General features: G+C 39.8%; 1 protein-coding gene across 1 annotated transcript in view; it reads left to right on the top strand.

The window, feature by feature from the left end:
• LOC140324582 (transmembrane 4 L6 family member 1-like) overlaps nucleotides 1-11,262 on the top strand; it is a 13,810-nt gene extending 2,548 nt beyond the window's left edge. Inside the window, exons 2-6 of the mRNA XM_072402619.1 lie at nucleotides 5,466-5,648; nucleotides 8,424-8,489; nucleotides 8,835-8,980; nucleotides 9,642-9,834; nucleotides 10,058-11,262. Coding sequence (XP_072258720.1) covers nucleotides 5,478-5,648; nucleotides 8,424-8,489; nucleotides 8,835-8,980; nucleotides 9,642-9,834; nucleotides 10,058-10,072 — 591 coding nt within the window. The 5' untranslated portion in view covers nucleotides 5,466-5,477 and the 3' untranslated portion in view covers nucleotides 10,073-11,262. The remainder of the gene's footprint in view (nucleotides 1-5,465; nucleotides 5,649-8,423; nucleotides 8,490-8,834; nucleotides 8,981-9,641; nucleotides 9,835-10,057) is intronic.
• The last annotated feature ends 1,820 nt before the right edge of the window (nucleotides 11,263-13,082 follow it).

Below are 13,082 nucleotides of genomic sequence, written 5' to 3'. Positions count from 1 at the left end.
GAAGAGGAGCAGTTGGGAGGATGGATGAGTCTGGCTGCAGCATTCATAACAGATTGTGGAGAAGAGAGTTAGTTTAGTTGAATACCAGAGAGGAGGAGGTTATAGTAGTCCAGAGGAGAGATGTTTATAGATTACATTACATGATGAAACCTTGGCCGTGCCATACTGCATGAAGTTATGATGTGGATATGGCATTGCAAGCTCCACTGTCTTCTATCCTGGTCAGACTGCAGCTTTTTCCTGATACATCAAGTCGTATTAAGTCACGGAAAAGCACTGGAGCAGGGACTTCATGTACTCATAAACTTCTGTACTCAGCAGCTTCCATGGCTTCTGGATGCCAGTGACACTGGATCAGTGACTAATCAGCATGTGGGGGTATCTGGAAAATATCAAAAGAGGGGATGTAGCAACATGGATGAAATCACATCCCTTCTCCTAGTACAGACTGGAATCTGCTATAGCTCTGTTCAGTAATGATCACTGCTATAGTGAAAAATAACTTGCTTATTGAAGCCAGCAAATATATCACTGATCCTTTGCTGCAGGTCTTCTAGAACCTCAGTGGCTTACCACCAACATTACTCTGACCAAACCGACCAGCCAATCCCACACCCCAAGGGACAAAAGGACAATAACATTCTGCAACCAGTGCCCAATTTATATTTATTGCTCCCCTAGGTGGCCATGTGGGAAATCTAGCCCTGTTTGCAGCCAATCTTCCAGTGTCTTCTTTTTCATCCCCACTCTCAATTTCTATGCTGAAACCCAAACCCTCATCTCTCAACAGACCAGTTAAGCCCATACCCCAAGGGGCAGAACTCTCTTTCCCTATCCTGAACCCCCAGCCATTGCCCCACCACCACTAGTCAACTTGCTAACCTTACCATAACCCCAAAACTTTCCTATAACCCACCCTCATTTGTCTCCCCATCACACCCTGTCATGTAGCCCCTGCATCTTTTTTTTCTGAATCTGAGTTTATCTCAGAGTCAGTTGTCACCCATTAGCAGGGAGTACCTTAACAAAGTCCGGCAAGATCACCAGATAATTGGAAGTTGTAGATTTAAAGATATTGAAAACTTTTATAGTTACATTAACATAGTAAAGTTTACATCAAATGTAATGATTGAGTTTATTTACATGTTCTTTAACTTAACCAAATATAAATTATTAAAAAATAGAAGTGCATAAACCATAGACATCTGTCATATAAACTGACTTTAGGTTTCTAAAAAACATGAAGCACACATTACATTACATTCATTAATTACGATATACAGTGTTTGAGAGGTCCAGATCTAGGGTACTTTATCACTCCTCCCGCCTGGCCTCTTCACCATAAACTTCTTCAATTGATGAATTGTGCAGTTAACAAAGCAGAAAGAGGGAAATTGCTTTACATTACATTTACTTTACATTATGTGCTGTACAAATTTTGATGGATAAAACCATTTCAAACAAATGACTATAAAATAGTTACAATAAACACAATTTTGTCTGTATTGTTTCTAGCCAGCTGAAGTGTTTATATAAAATATAAGTATTATAAGTATTTATATAATATATATCTTCAGAAGTTAATCTGTTCCAGAATAATTAGTGAGCTGACAAGGTCTGCGTAGGCCCTGCAGCTGCATTGTGGCCCAGGCAGGATGTGGTCCCGTAACATTCCTTGGATTTATACATTTACAACAGAAGCAGGTCAGAGCCAGGGTAAAGGTAAGCAAAAAGATGGAGATATCTAAACCAAGAACCAAAGCATCCGATCTGTAAAAAGGAATCTTATTGAGGAGTTCTAAAGGAGAATGCAAAGAAAAATACATGCCATGCACGGACAGCTAGAGCCAAAGTTATTTTGGATGTACTGTTTGGTAGCTCTGCATTGGGAAGCTCTACATTTTGAAAGATCAGAAGCCCCTGCCCTTGTGTAGTGTGCTAACATCTAGTGCTCATTGTACATGCAATGTTCTTGGACATTAGCTGTGAAGTAATGTAGTACCGTAGTTGTAGTTTAGGTAGCACTAAGATTGCAGAAAAAGGAGAATCTATACTAATAAGGTCTATACATAGTTACATAGTCACATAGTAGGTCACATTTAAAAAAGACATAAATCCATCAATTACAACTACTAGGAAAATAAACATATCCCATATATAAAACCCTATGGACATAGTTGGTCCAGAGGAAGGCAAAATAAAACCCCTGGTACAATTTGCTCCAACAGGGAAAAAAATCCTTCCTGATTCCATGAAGCAATCGGATGTTCCCTGGATCAACAATCTCTGCTATCTACAATTTATTAAAACAAGCTCAAAGGATTACCACACCTAGGACATTTATGAACTCAATGGGCTGGGGATTCGTGATGTAAAGAAATAGAGGCCCAGGATGTTAGATGTGTATACTTCCTTTACCAGTCTAGATTTAGGTGAGTGGGAAGGACAATTGTTCTGCACTGAGCTATCTTATTACCTTATTAAACAATGATACAAAGGGTATGTTCTTCTGATTGGATTTGAAAGCACTACTATAATAAATTAGTGGTGTATACAGTAAAAACTTTCAGCATAGTTTGGTTGTAAGAGGAGGTCAGGGAATTAAATTATAGTGGTAATCCTAACAATATATAGGCAGCAAATACAGGTGCTACAAAGGAGCAGTCATTTCATTATGCAGACAATGGCACCTCCAGCAGCATGCAGCATATCCTTATTCTTCTTACACATGTTCTTAGACATCAGAGAGAGGTGCTGGATGAGAAAACAGCACCACCTACAAATCCTCCTGGGTGTATCCCACTTCTCAGTGCCACTTTTCTGGCAACTGGCAGACAGACATAATGACACAAATGTCATACAATCAATAGCCAAGTCTGAATACCGTGGCAGATTGGTGAGTATTTCCCATTTGGTGGGTATTTTCCCGTGTCTTATTTTAGGTGGGTCTTCACTGGGATCACTGGGAGTCTGTCCCAGGATATTATTTTAGGTGGATTTATGCCAGGATTTTTTTCTAGATGGGTTTTTTCCCATGGTCTTATCCTAGGTTGACCTGCTTTAGGATCTTATGCTAAGTGGATGTACCCAGGGCCTTAACCCAGGTAGATTTACTCAGATTTTACACTTAATAGCCCAGGATCGCATGGTAAGTTGGCTTGCCCTAGTGACCTAACCTCCCTGGTGGTATTCCCAGTGTGGCTCGGTAACACGGAGCCACACTAGGGGTGGAATTGCCAGGGAGATTAAAACTCCTACCTGGTTCCCACGTTTCAACGGCATCCTCCATCCATTCCCGCGGTGTCCTCCACCGATGTCCGGCATCTTCTTCCCCTGCTGATGCCGACTGGGCATCTGTGTAACCTGGCGATACCCAGGTATCTGCGTCCCCAGTGTGTGGGACGTGTCATGTTGGAGACACGAGGCCTAAGGGAAGCAGATGCTGGCCGGCCATCTGCTCGCCAGTCTCAGGCTAAAGGGTGGGACTGTGAGGCAGGTTGGCGGGACTGGGCAGGAAATTTAAAATATTGATTTTTAAATGTACAGCTTTTAATTTTAAAAATCCTGATTATTCAGACTGCCAGGGTGGTTAAACAAGTTGATTTGGCCCCTAAATCATATGCTTCATTAGTCTGCCCACAAATCCTATCCTAAGTTGGCCTGACTTAGGGACATGCTTGGGATCTTATCCTAGATTCGTAAGTCCCAGGATTTTATGCTAGATGGGTCTGCCCCTGGGTTATATCATAGGTGGGTTTATTTCATGGTCTTATCCTAGGTGGACCTGCTCCTGAATCTTATGCGAGGTAGCTGTGCCCAGGGTCTTAATTTAGGCATGCCCAGGTTCTTATCCTAGGTGGATTTACCCAGGTCTTTTACTTGATGGCCCAGTATGTTAAATTGGTTTGCCCTACACTTTTAAACAAGTAGAAGTTGATTTGGCCCCAGGATCTTACTCTGCATGAGTCTGACCACAAATCTTATCCTAAGTTGGCCTGACTTAGGGACATCCTTGGGATCTTATCCGGGGTGGGTATGTCCCAGGATTTTATGCTAGATGGGTCTGTCCTGGGGTCCTATCCTCTTCTTGCACTAGATTAGTTTGCCCCATGGATATCATACTGAATTAGACGATTCTAGTGTTTTATAGTGTTTTTTCCTTTTCAAAGTGTTTTTTTCCCATGATCAAAGTGCAGAGATTAATATAATACGATATAATGATACCTCATTAGGAAGTTATCCTGAAAAACAAACTTTAGGCAGATTACCAACTCACTATCATTTTACAGTCTTTTTATTGACTCTTAGATATAGTACATTAAAACTGAAATTTACTCATTCACAATAAAAACAACAAGCTTACTAATTGTTTTCAGTTTATGTACCCAAGCAAATCGGAATATATATTTTTTTGTGCACAAAATTCTGAATTCTATCAGTTTTTTTAGGTAAACATTAATTATAACTCACTATGCAAACTTTCAAATTTTAAGACAACTATAGCAAATTTTGCACATCTATATTAAATAATATACCAATATTGTATTGGTTTAAGCACCTCCATTTGACTTGGTATCAGCCTCTTCCTTTCCCTTGTAAGTCAGCCTTTATACTGTCTTTGCCTGAGCTGTCAGAAAAATTGAACTTTTTTAACCTAAACAGACTAGACATAGGGCAGAAAATTTTCCACAATTATTCTTCACCCAACAGCCACTGTGCTCACAAATGCAATGCTGTAGATCTTAGTTACAAACTTAGATCATGATTCTCTGTGATGCCTCTCCTTACAAAGCTATCGGTATAGCCATGCTTTACAAATGCACCATTTTTGTGCCCATTTTTGCCATACTGCTTTTTTGAGTGAGTTCCTTAGTTAAATTATTTTCTTGGGGTCTGACTTTTCACGACTACCATGGCTAACCTTTGATAATGCCCTTCCAGATTAGCCAGAAATGTTGTTCTCAATAGAAGGGGGGTTGGCAGCTGGTGGAAATCACCGATCAAGTCATGGGAACTCAAACCGCCTGTTAAAAAGCATGGGGCCTTAGATCCTACTTGAAGGTTCTAGCAGGGGAGCACAGCTATTCATATATCCTTGACTGAAGATTGGTGCTTCTCTACCAAGAACCTCTGAAGGAACTCTAGGGTTCTACAGAACCGTGGTTGAGAAACACTGGTTTAAACAATAAAAAATTGACATGCTTACTCTAATAGATAATTCTTGCATACATTTTTTCATTCAAGTTGAATGCTACAAGAAAAGAAGCTTGTACCAAAAGGATTCATCATTCAGATATTTAAAGGCCAATCTGGAAATGCATATACAACTATATCCAGCTTGTTATCTCTCACTAATAAAACATGTGAACATTTTGGATTTTGTGGAGAAGGACCTGAGGATGAAAAAGGCAGAATAACCATTTTGATTTCAGACAGAACTAATGAATTCTAACAATTTTTTTCAGGCTTACAGGACAATGTGCACGGGGAAATGTGCAAAGTTCATTGGAATATTCCTCTTCCCACTGGGCATCCTTACCATCATCGCTAACCTTCTTTTATACTTTCCAAATGGAAAGATTATAGAGCCAGAGCAGCTAACAGACTTTGTGTGGTATTTCCATGGAATCGTAGGAGCTGGATTATTGGTAAGAACAAATACATATTTATTTAAGACTACTGTGTTTATTGAAAAAAGAAAAGATATACACCGCTCCAAAAATTGAAGGAAAACTAAGATCACAGTTTAGTTCTGAATAACTGAAAAAATCAAATTGAAAATCTATACATCTTTATTGATCAATAAATGATGTCAGTGGAAACCAAACCTGGATCAGGGCATCAGTAAGCACCTGGACAGTGTGTTGTGCTACTTGGTCAAGTTGGGGGAACTGATGCATAATTTCTTCAGTACTGGGAAACATGGGGGCCAGTTTGTGGCATTAATACCTATATACTCTGGCCACATGAGGCTGGTCATTGTCCTGCACCAGGAGGACCTTGGGACTGATTGCATCATCATAAGGTCTGACAATGGGTCTGAGGATTTCATCCTGGTAGCTAACAGCAATCAAGGTATCAGAGGGCTGTGTGGGCTTCTATGGTTATGCCCTTTTACCCCTGGAAGACCATCACTGACCTATTGCCAAACCAGTCATGCTAGATGATTTTGCAGACAGTATAGCATTTACCACTACATCTTAAAACACATATGCTTAGTGTAATACTTCTCTCATTGTGAAGAGAACAGGATGCTAATAGCAACAATCCAATTCTGGTGTCTCTGGCAAATGCATATATTCTCCTACAAGACATAAACCCCACATACGCCCTCCTGGTGTATGTTTCTGACAATTTGGTCAAAAACATGCACATGAGAAGCCCACTGGAGTTCATCTTGTAGGAGGACCAAATACGGGTCCTGCTGCTGGGTAGTTATGCTTCTACGGCCCTGTCCAGCTATCTTTGTGTAAAGGTTCTTGTCTATCCTTCATGCTCTTGAGACATTTATGGGAGACACAGAAAACTTTCTTGCAACAACAAATGGTCCCATCTTGGAGGACCTGGATTACATGGGCGGGCTGTAGGTACTCTACAATACCAGGGTTATAGCAAAATGCAAGGCTAATAAAAAATCTTTCATGAAGAAAAGGGAGAGAAACATGGTCTGTAGCTTTCCCTTGTTGGGGTTTGGGTAGCTCTCGTCCCTCCTATACACCTGCGCTTGCTTTCCTTTGTACTTAAGCAGGTGAAATTGATTCACAATCACTTATACTTCCTAACTGGACAGATTGATATCCAAGAGGATCGATTGACTTTGTGGTATAATGACGGTTCCCTTAATTTTTTGAGTAGTGTACTTTTCCTAACCTACACTATAAGGTGATATTTTATTAAATCTAAGGGGTGCCTACCTGAGTTTGTTACTTTTATTTTTGTGTGGCATGCTTTGTGCACTACTGTGCATTTTTTTTAGAACACCATGGTGTGAACGGCCCCACCATCTTCCAATGGTTTCAATCTTATCTGAGGTTGTTTGCACTTCCCATGTCACCTAGTGATGCCACTTAGCTGCAAAGTCTATGTGTGCATTGAGGCATTGGGCTTGATTTATTAACACCCATGAGAAATCAGGATAGAACTTAGGTGATCCAGCAAACCTGGAGGCCCATTATGCCAAAGCAAAAGCATAGGGGTTGAAATCGCCTTAACAGGGGTTCTGTTGTACTTAAAGCAGAAGAAAACTGGGGGAAAAAAACACATTCACCTTTATCTGCGAAGATTGAGTTCTGGATCGTTCCACTACCCTCCTTCATCTCAGCGGAGAGGAAGCGCCAGGTGCCACCATCTTCTTTGCCCTTCTTCCTATGTTACTCAATCTCACACTGCGCAGACGCGATATTGCGTGATGTAGATAGGAATAAAAAAAGTGCTGATCTCACTGCGCATGCATTTTTTATCCCATTGAAGAAAACAATATGAGGCATGTGCGGAAGGTGCAGCCAGAAGCCTCCCAGGATCCATGACGTATGCATTCCGGGAGGCTCTGCACTGGATGGGTTGGGGGAGCGGCTTTACTCTTAAAAAAAAAAAAGTTTTAAATCCCCTCCCCAAAAAAGATGGTCATTTTTACCTTATTTAAAAAGGTTGTCTACCCTTTTATGTAAGGTAAAAATTTTAGCTTAGGTACGCTTTAACCGAAATGCAGGAAACAATGCTTCCCATGCATCCCTTGCTCTTTGTCATGTGAGTGTATATCAAATAATCAAACCGAGGGAACACATGGAGAATCATCAATGCCCACTTTCTTGCTACATATTTCAGTGATTTTCCACCCTCTACTGCTGCATAATAATACTAATGTATTATTTGTACGTCCCTGGAATGTGTAGACATGTAACTGGGAGCACTAATACAAAACAGGCCAATAAAACAAATTTCGTCAACCTTTGTACTGACACTAAAGTTATAATTATTTCCTTATTAGCCAACTTTGTACAGGAACTGGCTGTGAAGTTTCTTATAAAATTGACTCACCAACCTGAGATTTCACTGAATTTCATGAGAACTGGGAGCCATAAGGATGGGCGTGTAGAGGAAGATTGTCTTACGTGCACAGCATACTGTTGGGCCACCAGCTAACTACCAGTAACAGATCTGATAATGGACATTAGGTTATCTCTGTATTGGGCAGAACATGTATAGGACATCCATATAAGTACTCCTGGGTTCCTGAGCACACAGAAAAAAAGTATCAACTTATTTGTGAGCACCACATGTAACACCACTGTAGCCTGAAAACATGCTTCCAACAGGTTTATTAAAAACCAAAGAAGTCAATGTTTGGTTTGTCCATTCACACCTACTAAAGCTGACTCCATTTTGTTCCTCCATAATCATGTCTAATTGGTACTGTTGTTCAGGTCTTCCTACCCGCATTTATGATGGTCGGGGCTGGTGGAGAAGGTTGCTGTGCCAACAGATGTGGGGTAAGAAACTTTAATCATTATGCTTACTATATAGAAAAGTAGCCTTGCAACCCAAAGCAACATGTCACTTCCAAAAACCATGGTTCCCAACCATCTCTATTCATTTGAATGGTAGGGGTGCTGTGGCCATGCAGTGGTTTACCAAATGCCTCAAATTAAAGTATTTCCTCTGACGTTTATTTAAGTTTGTTCCAAGTAAAACATCAGTTGCCTCCCGGCATCTATGACATACATTTCTCAGGAGGCTCTATGCACCCATTCTGTAAAATACAAAAGTAAATACAAATAGAATGATGACAAATATCATTACTGCACTGCTCAAGTCTTGTGTTTGTGATTTGTCAGATGTTCCTGACTGTTATTCTGTCTGCACTGGGCACAGCGGGAGCAGGGTACTGCGTCGTGATCTCAGCGATGGGTTTGGTTCAGGGTCCGCTGTGTGACACAGGAAATGGAGAATACATATACCCCTTCAGGAATGATACTAATGAGTAAGTATTACAATGGATTGAGGTATATTAAACAGCAGTTTATAGGATCAGTTAATATCCAGTAAAAAAAAGAGGTTTGCATGGGTAGGGCAATACATTAAATAATACCAAAAACATTTTGATACTTACATGTAGAGTCACATTTATGCACCAAGGCAACTCTGCAGAATGTTGTGCTTAAATATAAACTATCTAAGCTTCCAGATTTGGACATATATATATAGCAATGCATACAATGAGAGCAGGTATGCCTTGGAGACTGTCTTGTACTCCTTAGGTTATTACCAAGCAGTACCTCTGCAGTTCATCAACAACCCAGTCTTTGCATTGATCAGAACTTCTTCAGCCAGCCAGTGATCTGACTTAATGCCTAGAGTTTGTTTCTCATACAGGGTTCCTCCAGTGGTTGATAGAAGTTCCTTGGACAATGAGCACTTTGTGCCAGGTCAGTGTATCTGACACCAATGATCTTTTTGGCTATCTGTAAGAGTGACATTCTTCCCAATAGCCGGAAATGAAAGGCATTCCTTCCACTGACCACCACACTAATGCACTGTGAGCTTTAGATATAGTAATTAAAGCAGGGGTTACCTTATGTTAAAAAGCTTAAGAAAGTCTGCCTTAGACCTACCTGTTGAATGAAAGTGTTTCTGATCCGCAGAGACAATTACCTGTTCGATCAGGACAGGTGGAGCATCTGCAAGGAACCAGAGAAGGTCGTGGTGTGGAATATCATCCTATTCTCCATTTTGCTGGGAATCTCTGCCATTGAGGTCGTCCTTTGTCTTATACAAGTCATTAACGGAATCATTGGGGTGATCTGCGGCACCTGCTTAAGGAAAAGGAAGATTAACGTAAGCGGTTCTTAGGGGGCTTTTCACTCTTTTCACTGAATGAAACCCCTTTCAAGTAGAGGTCTGATTGAGTTCCATATGGTGAGCTCATCATGTGATCACCTGTAATGTAAAGATTTTGTGCTTCGGCTCCCCCACTGTCACAATACTGTGTAAAACAAAGACATTAAAGTTTCCTGAAGAGCTCTCATATCAATCATTCCATGTGTTTTTTTTTTTTCAGACTGCTAATGCCTAATGCTCCATTGCTACGTGTACATCACCAACAAGGTGCCATGGCTGATACATTGTTTTCTGTAGTGAAAGTTAATACTTGTATATTTGGGAGAAGAAGTCCAGTGTTTAATACGTTTTTTTTAGATGTATGTGAATGTGATCGGGGTAGTTAAAAATTGTGATATGGACACGTTTTTTCATTATATTTGTAGACCGAGCTCCTACTTTATAATGATCCACTTGTACTACAATGTAATATCTGCTACAACCTATAAAGCAAAGAACAGAATTTAATATATTACAGTTCATTAGACCTTAGGTGTGGTGGCTGCATTTGTTTTCTTAGGTACACTTTTAGTTTGTTGAGTTTTTTCACTCCCTGTGATTTGAAGTAAAAGCAATATGCTCTCTTTACTGAAAATGAATCCCAACATACCCATGTAATGGGCCATGTAACGATTGGCTCAGTGGCTAATACTCTTGCCTTTACGGGTATTTGATTGTTTGAGACATGACTATGGACTTTGTAAAAGGCCGGTTAATATGTCAGTTTTATTTAAAGTAAAAAGTAAATATAAAGTATATAAAGTAAATAAATAATAGAGATAAATCATCAACAACAACAACAACCATGACCTCTTACTGGTGGAATGAATGTTGTCACCCTAGAACAGGACCTTTGTGTCATTTTTAATACCATTAGATAAAAGTTAGAAAAAAAAACAAATGCAGGAACCACACGGATTCATCAACTATGATGTATTACATTGTTCTTTTTGGGTAAAGATATGCATTTCTTATGCAGTAAAAAAAAAAAAAATAGTGACCCCCAAGTGTTTGAAAGTTAGCATCGGAGTGCTTAACTGTACAATTGCCAACTGCAAATTGAATGTAGCCTAAGAGGAGCACAAATACTTCTTTCCTGCTTTTTAAAGTGCAGCATAAACCAAGATTTTTGTTAACCTAAAATTCTATTGCAAAAAAAAAATTCTTGGTTTATAATTATGTCACTAGATGGCGCTGGGTCCTCATGTAAAGTGTGTAACAAACTTTTGCTACCTGAAACAGAGTTTGTAACACAGCGCCATCTACATGTAGGAAACAAGAAGGAAGAATAGATCATTCAAGATTAAGTGGCCCATTATAACCCACTTAAAAGGTACAACATTTTTTAACCTGTAAAAATTGGGATGTATTTACTCACAATAATTTTATTAGAGAAAGAGGGAACGTTAGAGGAAGGGACAGAGAGGAAGGAAGTGAGAGGGGAGAAAGAGAGAGGAAGGGACAGAGAGGGAGGAAGTGAGGGGGAAGAGAGAGAGAGAGAGAGGAAAGGTTAGAGGCAGGGACAATGAGGGAGGAAGTGAGGGGGGAGAGAGAGAGGGAAGGTTAGAGAAAGGGACTGAGAGGGAGGAAGTGAGGGGGAAAAGAGGGAGAGAGAAATTTAATGAGAGAGAGAGGGGAGAGGGGGGAGAATAGAGAAAGAGGGAGAGAGAGATATAGTGAGACAGATGAATAGGAAGAGATAGAGGGGAAGAGGGAGAGGTAGGTGAGAGAGATAGGGAAAGGGGGAAAGAGAGAAGGAGTGAGAAAAAATCAGAGAGATAGATAACTTATCAATATAACTTATAAAGATATAATGTTATAATGTTATAGATGTAATATGTTTTATTTGGCGTATGTTCTATCTTTTTCTTGTTTGCTTGTTGAACTGTCAATCAATTTCTCATATTGCACAAGGAAAGAAAACACAACACACAGAGGATGATGGAGCCAGGTGTTAAACAAAAGTCCTGTTCTGCACACAAACTGCCAATGATGGTGACTTTTTTTCATATACTGTAAATGACTGTGGTTAAGAAGATCTGGCATTTTAAATATATGAGGTTGCCATTGCTGATCTTTATCTGAACATACTAAATGCTTGGCTTGCCATTTTGCATTCCCCCTGGGTAGAATGTTTCAGTTGAGATAATTATCCAGCACAAGTAAATAGACTACAAATTCTGACTTCACTTATGGCATGTTTCTTGTAGATGTGTGACTCCAAGTAATGTAACTTATGACATCCACACAAGAAACATTTTAAGGAAGGGATCAGCAATTGAAGCCATTGTATCTATCTAATTTTGTATGACATATAGCTACAGATCTTAGTAGTACTGTGCTTCCCATAAGGCTTCTTCAGATGGACACCATTGGAGGCTTAATACCATGAGAATGAATAGAATTACAATTCTAAGCCCCTACAATTTGGGGTTGTTGCCTGTTGAAGCATGTCTGGTATGTTTGGCAAAGTTTTGAAGGTACAGTTATATAATATATATCTATCTATTGGCTTAAAGTTCTTTGACCAAATACCTCCCAATTTATATGTTCCAGAAAGTCTGGGCTTTGTCTATAGAAGGGTTTCTCACCAGGGTTCCTCCAGAGGTTGCTGGGGGTTTCTTGAGCAACGAGCAATTTGTGACTCTCAGTTTATGTGACCCCAATGATCTTTTTGTCTGCAGGGGTTACATTCTTCCCATGGCCACCGATGTAAAAGACCTTCTTCCGCTTGACCATTATGTTAGTGTACTGTGAACTGTGGATATAGTAATTATAGCAGGGATTACCTAAAACCTGTAAGTTATTTTATGGCTCCCCCATGTTAAAAGATTGAGAGAGGCTGGTCTATAAGTTCAATTGTAAACTGTTGTCTTGATCGTATGTTCTTTTTGAACAGCAAAGGTTGTTTCCTGGCTCACCCATGAATTTGAATTAGCATAGCTCCAATATTATTGTAGATGCATTCACTATAATATAAGCTGTTGCAAGAGTGTATTGCATATCTTGCAAAATAATTTTGGGGTTCCCAAAAACTTCTTGTAGCATACAATCAGGTCCGAATTTGTTGGGTTGGATAGTTGTGGACAAATAAGAAAACAATTGTAGATCATTCACCAATTGTAGATTATTTTCTAACAGTAGAATGACTGAGTTTAATAATTTAGGGATCTTTTCAAACTCCTTGCTAGTCCCATAGGAATAAT

Source organism: Pyxicephalus adspersus, chromosome 1, assembly GCF_032062135.1.
Source record: "Pyxicephalus adspersus chromosome 1, UCB_Pads_2.0, whole genome shotgun sequence".
NCBI lineage: Eukaryota > Metazoa > Chordata > Amphibia > Anura > Pyxicephalidae > Pyxicephalus > Pyxicephalus adspersus.
The sequence above is the reverse complement of the archived record's forward strand: the minus strand, read 5'-3'. Positions and strand labels throughout refer to the sequence as shown.